A 12,589-nucleotide genomic window follows, 5' to 3' on the forward strand; every position below is an offset into this window, starting at 1 on the left:
ATCTGTACCATCTTGAATTGTACAAAATTAAGCTGGAATATATATATCTATCAAACTAAATGTTGCTAAGGGTTTTCTTAATAATTCAGCCACTACCATATTCCATTTAGGGCCCTTAAAAAAGTAGATGGCTTTTTAAATATGAGTATTTATATTTAAATAATTTGCCAAATTATTTTAAAGTGTACTGCAATATTCTTAAAGTGGTACAGATAATATTTTGTTAATGTTTATATAAACATTTGTAAATATGAAAAAAACATCTACAATTCAGTATGACTGTCACATGTATTTAAAAACTTTGTAGAACTTGATTATAAAGATCAATAGGTATTTATATGGTGTCTAGTAAAGGGCAAACTATTCCTTTCTTACACTGATAATTTTATAACAGTTTAGTTCAAAATGCATTATCATATTTCAAACTTTGAAAATACCTTGTTTGGAAACTGATTATGGGAGTGTACTGTATATTCGGTGCTGATTTAACAGTTTGAAAAATGTGTAGTTTTATTAATTGCTTCCTTAGCACTGAATTTGGCCTCTGTTTGATATACTTTGAAAGTTTACTCAGAACGTGCAGGCAGTCTTCCTTTAATTTCATAAAATTACTTGACTAGAAAAAGAAACATGAATTGGTTGTTCTTATCTGCTAAAATAAATAGGATGTATATAATAACAGTTGAAAGGCAGTCAGTGCTGTATTATATATAAACAATATAATGGTAGCAGTAAAAGATAGCAAACAAATTTTGGACATCTTTTGTTGTTCCATTTTTTTCCCTTATGAATTCACTGCAGAATTATCTATGCAGAAACCTGCATTCTGCTGTAATACTAGACAGCCTTGGGGCTAGACCAAATTTGGCATGAGCAGATAGAATCCTTAGTATGCTTTCTTTTAATGGGAAGATGTTTGGTGATTTTCACACTTAAGCCTTGTGGCTGCAGAAATTGACTGTATTGGTTAAGGATTACATAGAATTATCTAACCAGATTGTCATTGCTCACCAAAAATGGGGAAGGTTATTTATTGGAATTAAAGAATATTGATATGAAATTGATGCTTCTACTTTGATAAGTTAGGCGCTAGACTGCTTTATTAAGAACTTTCTGGAACAAATCTCTCCAATATATTCTTAATTTCCTTATTATCTCATATCTTATTACATAATTTTTTAGATGTCTACTTTGTATACCAGCAAAATGTTTAACCGTTTTATAGATTTTTTAAGTTTTAATGTTTGTTAATGATAATTATTTTAGTGGTTTACGCTGCACAGAGTCCCTCGCTCATGAGATAAGTGGCTCATGAGATAAAGTGCATAAATGAATAAATATGCATATTAGTAAATTGGGCCTCTGTATGTCCTCTTTTAACTTCAAATGCAGTCTTCTTCGTAATAAAAGGAAAGTGGCCTGCTGGACTGAACTGATTTTTATGTTGCTAGAAATAAATTTTATATGTATGCCAAAAAGAACAGTTTTTACACATTCCTTACTTTGAAGTTTTCTAAGTTTTCTGTAATAAATAAGCAGAAGCCCTAAAATTATTCAATAGAAAGTAAGACACATTGGATGAATGAGAGATGTTCCCAAATAGTGAGGTGTGATTTCACTGTAACCTTAGTGTGTAATTGTAACTTGGTGCAAGATTTTAACCCAATAATTATGTCTTTTTTTAATCCATTCTAGTTTTGAAATCCAAAGCATAATCCATATAGAATGTTTAAATTTCTCAACTAACTACACTGTATTTGAAAGCCTAATTCCACACCAGGCTTAACTCTATTATGGGAAAAATGTGTTTGAATGAATGATCCATGGCACACAGAAAATATTAGAGTAGAACGTAGACTTGTGGAATCTACATTAATTATTATTAGTTGTGTTTGTGGGGGACGACAGTGTTTACATACATGAGAGCCAGCAATAAACTCAGCTGCAAAATGAAGTTCTATCATTTGAATACAGTTCCCAAAAATGTACTGGGGGATGTCACAGGCTCATGCAAATAGAATTTTATGCATTTGAGGCAGATAGAGCCAATTAATTTTCATGCTCTGCATGCCTGATTGAAATGACTTGCTTATAGAAGGGCAGATTATTATCTAATTCAAACTAGGTAGGTATGCGAGTGCAAAATTCCCAAACTAGTCAAAGAGGAATAATAATATTTTTACAGGGGAGATACAGAGGTAAATAAATGAATAATTATTAGAGGGTCAGCAGAGACAGATTTTTTTCCAGGAAGAGAACCTCCAAATTTATATTTTTTAAAACTTAAATTATGTTTGTTGAAAGTGGAAATATGAACAAGCACAGAGACAGAATTGTAAAAAATTAAATCTAATTTTCCTGAGCGCTGCTCCCACTATCCATAGCTGGGTACTTCCTCAGGTTTTGACAGGAACTGAGTGGAAGCTGCATTTAAATTCTCCTTGCTTAGCCACACCCACAGTCCCATGATCCTCCAGTCTTTCACTCAGTTGCTGACAAGAACTGACATGGTTTTCTGAGCTCAGGGTTTTCCCTAATTAAATTCTTCAACTTTTAGTTATCTTTAGGTTCATTTAGGTCCTTTGTTTATTTTCGATTACCTTTTATTTGGAAGAAAAGCGAGAAGATTGACTGCTGCAAAAGGCATGCGGCGTGTCTGGGGCTCCAGGCTGCCCGCGCCTCAGCATTCCCACTATCGGCAGCCGCCGGACTCTGTTCCCTTCGGGGCGGATCCGGCCTTTGTTTATCAGCCGCTGGCAAGTGAACAGGCTTTAGGAGCCCCCACCGCCATTTCACAGCGCTCTCGTTAGCGGCATCTCGGGAGCGGCGGCATGGCTTCTGGCCGCGCCCCGAGGTTCTAGAACACTTGGCGAGGTCTGATTGCAGAGACCAGGTGACATTACTGGGACGCCATTGACAGCTCCCAGAGGTGACAGCCGTTTGGCAGACCTTTGGACCACCAATTCGGGGCGTTTCTTTATTGCGGTCACCATTTTTTTGACAGCTATGATTGGCGGCCGCCATTTTGACGGACCTTCGGGGCGTCAATTTGACGAAATCCTCGTCGCGGGCGTCATTTTGGACCGACTGGAAGCACTTTCAGTTTGCAGTCGACGTTTGGATTGATTACCAGTTTGGTTGCCATTTTGTCACCATTACTGATAGCCGCCTTTTTGGCACTGCTCAGTGGCCGGCGCTTTCCTCAGTGTCTTTTCTGGCATTGGACTTGGGAGGCTCTTACCTCCGCTGGGCGACTGGGTTCCCTCACTTCGGAGGGCCCTTCCCTTATGATGGCTGACTCACCCCTTTCTTCTGACCTAGAACTTGAGGCGAGCCCGCCTCACAAGCCTGCCAAGCGCCTTAAGACCGCTTCAGGGCAGCGGTCTGCTTTACCCAGCCGCAAACCCCACAAGGCAGCGGCCTCCTCTGGACAAGACAAAGACGCTTTAAGGCGCCACAAGGCCCTGGAGCGCCAATGTGATAAGGTGCAGCACCTGGTTAAAAAGGCCCTAGGCCTGGGCACTTGCCCTCCACAGACTGATACGCCCGTGCTGGATGACACAGGATCCAGATCTGTTCAGCCCATGCCACCACTTCCAGTCCTGTCTACCATTGATCTGGCCGTCTCGGGCAAATCGGTGCTCCTCTCCAAAGGGGTGTCTCTCTCCATGCCAGACGTTTCTGTGGCTGGCACTTACTCTGCCCACCGTAACTTGCCGGAAGCCACCTTTACCCTGACTGCTGTGGGCCTCCGCGCTCCAGAGGTACCCTTGCCTGGTTCCCATCTGGACCTACGTCCATGGTTTCTTCCGCATTGTCTATGCTCTTGGCAGCGGGATTGCAGAAGGCGGTTCAGGGTCCCCTCCAGGCTCTGGCCGGGCACCACATGACTCGTGAGTCGGCAACCTCTCACTCGCAATCATCGCTGCACAAACGTGCAGGCTTTCCGGAGGGGTTGGACCATGGAGACGAATGCCGGGAGGACATAGAGTTCTCGGAGGATGAGGGCTTATTGCTGGATAACCCGTCCTTCATGGGGTTGTTCCGTCCCTCTCTTTTCAAGTCCCTTCTACATAAGGCTCGTTTAACGACGAACCTTGGGATGCCTGGTGAGGCTGTGTCTGAGTCCCAGGCTTCCACGGGGCCCCACGATGCGTTATTCAAGGCCACAAGCCGGAAAAGGACTTCATACCTTGTCCACAGTTGTTCTCGGACGTGATCCAAACACCCTGGGCCAACCTGGCTCATTGACTACACCCAGCAGCCAGGACAAGAAACTTTATTGTTCTGCCCCCGAACTGGAGGACCTACTAGTGCTTCCCTCGGTGGACACGCCAGTTGCCTCCCTGTCCTCCGCCTCCATCATTTCAACTGACTCATTGGACGGCCTCAAAGCCGAGGACCGTTGGCATGGGCGAGCAGGATGGCGATAGTTACATAGTTTTTCAATAGGGCGTCCCTCATCTGGCTGAGGCAATTACAGGAAAGGCTTCCTCCTGAGGAAACCAGATTACATCAAGACATAAACAAAATTGTTGTAGCCACCGAATACTCGGCCGATGCTTCCCTGAATTCCGTTAAATTTGCCTCTCGGGCCCTGGCTTCCACAGTGATGTCGAGGAGGCTCTTTTGGCTTCGCAATTGGAAAGCTGATCTCAAGGCGAAGTGGAAGCTGGCTGCGGCTCCGTACAAGGCTCCGAACCTCTTTGGGGCTGCATTGGATCCAGTCCTTATTGAGGACAAAGATAAATAGAAGGTGCTCCCGTCTTCGTACCGTCGCACCAACCGCCGCTACACCCCGTATGCACAGCGGCAGCCCTTTCGGAGCAGCTCCAGTTCCAATGGGTCATCGTCCATGGAGGCGACCGTTATCAGGACAGACAACAATTCCGAGACTGCGGCAGGAACCAGCAATCCAACAAACGGCCGTTTCGGGGTTCCGGTTTCAAGTCTTTCCACGGGGCAAGTGACTCGTGGTCTCCGAGTCCAATAGGCGGGCGGCTCCAACTCTTCCGCTGCCAGTGGGCCCAATTGACTACGGACTCATGGGTGCAGTGCACGAATTCGCTAGGACTTTCCATCGTCTTTTCTGGGGCCCCGCTGAATCACTTTCTGGCTTGCCCGGTCCCGGCCTCTCCCGAACTGCAACTCTTTATGACAAGGGAGATTTCACATCTATTAACCATCAGAGCAATAGAACCGGTGCCTCCTGACCAGTTCCAGACCGGCTTTTATTCGGTCCTCTTTTTGGTGCCCAAGTACTCAGGAGGCTGGAGGGGGATACTCAAACTGAAACACCTGAATCTGTCCGTTTGTTATCGCAGGTTCAAAATGCACTCCCTCTGGTCGATCCTTGGGGGTGTGAGAAAGGGAGACCTCCTTCAGTCGGTCGACCTACGAGAAGCTTACCTGCACGTACGTATTCATCCCGACCACAGGAAATATGTGAGATTTGTGTCCATTATTGTGCGATGTCCTTCAGACTCTCCTTTGCGTCCCGCACCTTTACGAAGCTGGTGGCAGTAGTGGCGGCAACGCTCCGGCCCCTACCAGTTCGAGTACTATGCTACCTCAACGATACCCTGATACTCTCTTCCTCCCCAGAAGAGAGGGCAGCCAGGGACAGGGATCTCATACTGAGTGCCTTTCAGTGTCATGGCTTCTCGATCAATTTCGAGAAAAGCTACCTGATTCCCTCTACACGCCTCCTTAACCTGGGGGCGGTGATCGACTCGGTCAGGGATCAGGTATTTTTGTCTTTGGACAGAGTACAGAGCATCGTCTAGCTGATCCATCAGGTCTGCACATGGGAGAAGGTTCCTTTATTGCATCTGTCCCAGCTGCTCGGGAAAATGGTGTCTTGTTTCAACATCATTCCATGGGCACGCAGACATTCCCGATCTCTGCAGTGGTTCCTGCTCCCCTTCCAACGTGCGGGCCGTTCCAACGAGAGACTCAAGGTATACTTATTTCCACAGGTCCGGCTTTCCCTCTGTTGGTGGACGTCCCCATCGCTCCTCAAGGGTTGCGACTTTCTGGAGACAGACAGACTGGTCCTTACCTCCGACGCCAGTCTTCATGGCTGGGGTGCGCACCTTCTCAATCTGGTGGCGCAGGGCCAGTGGTTGGAGACCGAACGTCGGAGCAGCATAAACCTTCTGGAGCTGCGAACTATCAGACTGGCTATTCTACAGTTTCGTACGACGGTAGAGGGTCATCACATCCTGATCCTCACGGACAATATCTCTGCCAAAGCGTATGTGAACCGAGAAGGGGGCACGACGTCTCGAGCCTTCATGTTCAAGACAGAATCACTGTTCAATTGGGCGGAACATCACCTTCTTTCGATCAGAGCGGACCATATCTCGGGGACGGCCAATGTCCGGGCCGACTGGCTCAGACGGAAACAGATCGACCTGCAGAGTGGCAGCTCCATCCACCCCTGTTTCGGGAGCTCCTCTCTCGTTTCAGGACTCCAGTAGTCGACTTGTTTGCGTCCCTAGCAAACGCTCAGCTGCCACCTTTGTGTCCCGTTACCCAACACCTTTAGCGGAGAATCACGACACTCTTCGGTGCCATTGGCCCAGTGGTCTCCTGTACGCATTCCCACCGGTACCACTCCTACCTCGTGTCATTCGGAAGTTGCTCTCCAAAAAGGCCGAGTTACTTCTGATAGCTCCCAACTGGCCCCGAAGGCCGTGGTACGCCGACCTCGTGGCACTCTCTGTGGACCGCCCTTGGGTGATTCCACTCACCGTATCTCTCTATGCCAGGGGGCCATCTGTCATCCTGAATCTCAGTGGTTCCAGTTGGCTGTCTGGCATTTGAGCAGGTCATCTTGAAGAAAGACAACTTGTCAGACGGAGTCATCAGTACCATCCAAGCGGCCAGACATCCCTCCACTTCTCATATCTACGAGGCCTCGTGGAGAGGGTTCTGTATCTGGTGCTCCACTCATCATGTGGATCCCACTTCTGCGACAGTTCGACATTCTCGAATTCCTCCAGGCGGGACTCGACAAGGGTTTGGCCCCCTCTACATTGCAAGGTCAAATGGCAGCCTTGTCCACGGTGATTACGTGCGCGCCCTACCATTCTCTTTCACACCATCCGCGTATCCGTGGGTTCCTGCATGGCGCCATGAATTTGCACCCCCCAATGGTGCACCACTACCCGACTTGGGACCTTCCACTGGTTCTGCAGGCTCTAACGTCTCCACCCTTTGAACCATTGGGATCGGTTGCACTCAAATACTTGTCATTTAAAGTGGCCTTTCTCCTGGCTATTACCTCCGCCAGGAGAGTGTCGGAGCTTGTAGATCTGTCTATCAGGAAGGATCTTTGCATGTTTTGAGAACACACGGTTATCTTACGACTGGACCCTTCCTTCACCCCCAAGGTGAACTCCTGGTTTCACCGAGCCCAGGAGCTCACCTTGCTGGATTTTTGCCCTTCACCTCTTGACCACCGGGAGAAGCATTGGCACACCCTTGATGTGCGTCGAGCCCTCCGTCGCTACATTCGTCAGACCGCCTCATTTCGCAGAATGGAGGCACTTCTGGTTTCCTTCCACCCGGCCTTGATGGGACAGAAGATCTTGTCTTCCATGGTCGGCCGGTGGATCAAGGCCTGTATTGCCATGGTGTATGACTTGAACTCAAAACCGCAACCTGGCAAGATTCTGCCGCACTCTACTTGTAGTGCGGCCACTACTGCGGCCTGGGCGACTCAAGCGTCAGTGGCGGACATTTGCCATGCGGCGACGTGGTTGTTGCTTTCGCCTTTCATTCGCCACTACAAAATTGGCACTTATGCTTCAGCCGAAGCCTCGTTTGGTCGTCGAGTTTTGCAAAGTGTTCATTTGGCCTGGGACTCTGGGGGCAGTCAGCTTCCCACCTTCGGGGTTTAGGCTTGGGTATATTCCAGCTATGGATAGTGGGAGCAGCGCTCAGGAAAACAGACGTTGTCTTACCTGAACGTCCCTTTTCTGGGCGCTGCAACCACTATCTATTCTCCCCCTTGTTTGTTGTTGTTGGCTTCCTGCCCTAGTTTCTTCCACCTCTTGTGGGTGGCTTGGTAGTTCTTTGTACTTGCTTTTGAACTTTTGTTGTGCAGACTTGCCGCACCTTCGTGACAGATTGGAGGATCATGGGATTGTGGGCGTGGCCAAGCAAGGAGAATTTAAATGCAGCTTTCACTCAGTTCCTGTCAAAACCTGAGGAAGTACCCAGTTATGGATAGTGGTTGCAGCGCCCAGAAAAGGGACGTTCAGGTAAGACAACGTCCATTTTAGTAATCAGACACAGATGTACAGTTGTTGATCTGCACTAACATTGATGCTATTACACAGTTGTTGGAGTGGGACAGAGAGTGGAAGAGCTATGGTGATTGGAAAAGCTTCAAATAATCGAATCTACATCCTGGCTTATTTTTACAAGGTTTTTGTTAGAGCAGATTGTTTTCTTAAAGTAACAGTAGTGCAGGAAAAAGATTTTATTATTGCCAACCCACTGGGTTCTTCTGTCTTTTCTTGAAGATTTTGTCTCCATTTATTTTGGCAGGATAATGCTTATACCCAAACCATATTTGGGGATAAACATTATCCCAAAACTATAATCAGAACTACAGGTGTTCTGATATCATACTTTAGGTTCTTTTCTCACAGGACTTACTATTCTTGTCTCATGCTTTTTCCTTCCACTACATTTTATAGTATAGTATAGCCTTTATTGTACATCATGTTTACGAAATTGGTTTCTGCTGATCTATCTCCAAGGTCTACTCCCTTTAGTAAGAGGCAAAGGCCTATTCAGTCTTAGCTTTCAGGGACTTTTTCCACTGAATGAAAAGTAATGTTTTGATTCTCTGAATTTATAAGCATAATTGCCAAAGCCTTCATTGTTATATTCAGTCATCAACACAAACTGTCTTATAGTTTCATATAACAAACATATTGTAATATAGCTTATGCAGACTTTTATAGAACTTAGTGTCTTATTATAATACTGATGTTAAATCTAAAATGCTCACAGGTTCCACATCACCTTGCTAACCAAACCAATGAAGGAATGTCCTTAGCCATCTTTTTAGGCAGGAGTCAAAGTGGACTGATAGAGCCTGTTGCAGATTATTCTTATAATGTCTATTGCTTATCTTTGTTGCATATCTCATATTGAGATATGATCTCAAAGAAAGAAACTGCTTTAGATAATTAAATAGGTAATCATTGGTTTTATTTACTTGCTGCTCTAGCTCCAAATGACAGCAGGTGTCATTAAGACATTTAAAATTCTCACTGGGAATAGTTGTCCAATTAAATGGTGTTCATCCTATTTTGTTTTCCTATTAAACAAGGAGGGAAAACTTTTGGTGGCTAAGGATCATATTTAATATTTGGGAGGAGCTTGAGGGCTATACTGATTGGTGGGACTGATTTACATTTTTCTGGGTCATGTTGAAGATTTTTGAGCCTCTTTCTTTCCTGGTAGGGTGCCTCCATCTAGTTGGATGTTTGCAAAAACAAAAAAAACACCCCACATGTAATGGTGTCCTGGCTGTGGAACACAGTGAAGTTTGTGTGTTGCTTCATTATGGTATTTTTAGATTTTATTTGTATCCGCCTTTATTATTTTTACATGTAACAGACATATTCAACACACTTCTCATACTTTCTCCACAACAATAACCTTGTGAGGTAGGTTGGGCTGAGAGAGAGTGACTGGCCCAAAGTCACTCAGCTGACTTCCATAGCTAAGACATCCTCTTTATTATTTATTGCCATTTGTGGTGCTCTTGGTTTGCTCACATCACATTGCTTTATATGTTGCTTTGCATTCCATTATTTTACTGTTTATAATGTTTTAATTGATTATGAATCATCCATAGAATTCCTGATATTGAGAATACAACAAAAGAAATAATAACTTCATTATGTGTATGTTTTTCAGATCAAAGAGCTTGTTCTTGATAACTGCAGAGCAAATGATGGTGAAATTGAGGGACTCACAGAAGAGTTTGTGAACTTGGAGCTTCTCAGCTTAATAAATGTTGGACTGTTATCTGTCTCAAATCTCCCTAAACTCCCCAAATTGAAAAAGGTAATGATCTTGTCTGTTATTTTATTGAAGGGCAAAATACTATGAAAAATGTCTGTCTTTATGGTCATTAAGAGTTGACTCCAACTTAATAACATGCAACTCAGTTTGGAGGGGAAAAAAATCCCTTATCTTCCTAATTACTATTTTATAATGATTCTTATACTAAACCTTTTGGGACTAACAGCTGCCAGCACTACCGGATTGTCTAGTAAGATCTGGAAGGTAGGATTCCCTTTGGGTTCACAGTCTAAATGAGAGATACTATCAACTATCATGAAGGTGGCCCTTTTCTCTTGCTGTCTTTCTGTGGAACGATCTTACCTGCAGAATTAGATCAATGCTAATCCTATTAAAACTTGGCTTTCCCAGGAAGACTTTAGTACTTGATTTTAAAGTTTGGATCCTCCTTGTACTATGAATTATTCACCTAGTTGATATGATTATTCCTTCGCACAGAAAGACTTGAAATAGGTTTCTGTTATATTGTGTTACTGGTTTTTTTAACCTGTTTGTTGAATTGGAGTGTATGGTACATAGAATTTGCTATGGTTGAAGCAACATAAAGGCTTAAGAAATAGTTCCAGCCGCTATATTTTATCTTATTCATCTTCTTTGGATCCTGGTTCCAATTGTAAAATCTTGAACTTCAAAGCTTTGAAATTCTCTGAACACAATATAATTAAGTTTGAGATGAAAGTGATAAGAAAAATGCTGGAACAATGAACATGTGTAAAAGGAGCCATTCTAGGAAAGCAGCTATTGAGCTATGCATTTATTTGTGTGTTTGGGAGATGGGTTGCTACGGATGGAAGTAAAAAAACAAAAAAAATGGTTATTAAGGTTAAAAAAATCACTTTATATTCAATGGCAAAGAAGGTGCTTTAGAACAGATGACTGAACAAACATAGAACAGAACTACAACTCACAGAAGAAACATTATATATTCATTCTCCAAAGTACCATTTTGTCTTTGAGTCTGAAGTAGTCCATATCAGTAATGGTTACACTTACACCTGTTGCTAGCAACAAGATCTGTACCCTGTTGTAGATCTGGAGAATGAAACATTAGTAGTACCTTGTAGTCTCTGTGTCTTGCCATTTAGAAATGAAAATGGTAATGGGGGAGGAACCAAGCATTTAATGCTTTCAATTAATAATAAAAATATGAACTGGCAAAATTTTGATGACATTTCCCAAAAGGTACAATGTTTATAGATAAACAGATGAAATTGCCTGTGATTATAGTTGTTATTAAAACAAAAGGCATATAATATCACAGTTAGCAGCTAGGAGTACGGAAGAAGTACATTAACATGCTTAATCAATATACCTTAGAATAGAAGGTACTTGGTGTCCTATATCTCCCAAATAAGAGTATGTAGTAATTCAGAATGAAAGGTGCTAAAGGGTTCTTCAGAGTGCACTTAAGTGCATATTTAGCATCTGTCTGTTACTCCTTAAAGAAGCTGCAATTTTCCCCAAGAATTCTTCACAGGTATCCCTTAATCCTGGAAAACGTATGTTTGACTCAGACTTGCAAATGGATACCACATTCATACCTGCGCATACTCTAAAACAGCTTTCTCCTTGCAAATCCAAAGCACCTTTGGATTTGCAGCTCTGCTCCCTAGCATTTTTTTGTCACTTCATCATTAAGACATTCTTTATTGTTATAATCTTATTTGTAATAATTGAATTGAATGCTTTATTTGACCAAGTGTGATTAGAAACACAAGGAATTTGTGTCTGGTACAGAACCCAATGTACATGCAAAGCAAAATAATAACAATAATAATATCACCACCAATAAAAGGGAAAGTAAAAAGATAATAAGGAAAAATAATAATGTTATAGTCACACTACATGGGTTAATAGACCTATTATCTATCCAACATCTATTCTAAACTTATTACACTACTTTTAGTTTAGAATGCATGTTATATACAAATGCATGTATATATACACTTTAGCTACAACTGTTATAATTCTTGTCTCCAGTAGTGAAGGAGACAAATTAAATGAGAATTGCTTGTAAATATTACCATGTAATGACATGTTGGGTGAGGGATCAGTTCCTTGAATCAGCCAGGGTTTGACTTGTTAATCAGTCAATGGTGTAGTCTCTAAAATATTTTCCAAAAGGTAGGGGTATATGTGTGTGTAGAAGTAATTATAATGCTGTTTGACAGAAATATATAATATAACTAGGAGCCATGGTGGTGCAGTGATTAGAGTGCAGTACTGCAGGCTATTTCTGCTGACTGCCGGCTGCCTGCAATTTGGCAGTTCAAATCCCACCAGGCTCAAGGTTGACTGAGCCTTCCATCCTTCCAAAGTGGGTAAAATGAGGACCCAGATAGTTGGGGGCAATATTCTGACTCTGTAAACTGCTTAAAGAGGGCTGTAAAGCACTATAAAGCTGTATATATGTCTAAGTGCTATTGCTATTTGGAATTACATGTATGAACATGTTTGTGATTTTTTAAAGATGTAA

At 43.2% G+C, this 12,589-nt stretch overlaps 1 protein-coding gene across 1 annotated transcript in view; it reads left to right on the forward strand.

The window, feature by feature from the left end:
• The window catches only part of ANP32B (acidic nuclear phosphoprotein 32 family member B), a 41,229-nt gene that overhangs the window by 3,563 nt on the left and 25,077 nt on the right, over positions 1–12,589 (forward strand). The window contains exon 2 of the mRNA XM_034410814.3: positions 9,946–10,095. Coding sequence (XP_034266705.1) covers positions 9,946–10,095 — 150 coding nt within the window. The remainder of the gene's footprint in view (positions 1–9,945; positions 10,096–12,589) is intronic.

The sequence above is a fragment of the Pantherophis guttatus genome, chromosome 2, assembly GCF_059756535.1.
Source record: "Pantherophis guttatus breed Tessera chromosome 2, ASM5975653v1, whole genome shotgun sequence".
In the NCBI taxonomy this organism is placed as follows: Eukaryota; Metazoa; Chordata; class Lepidosauria; order Squamata; family Colubridae; genus Pantherophis; species Pantherophis guttatus.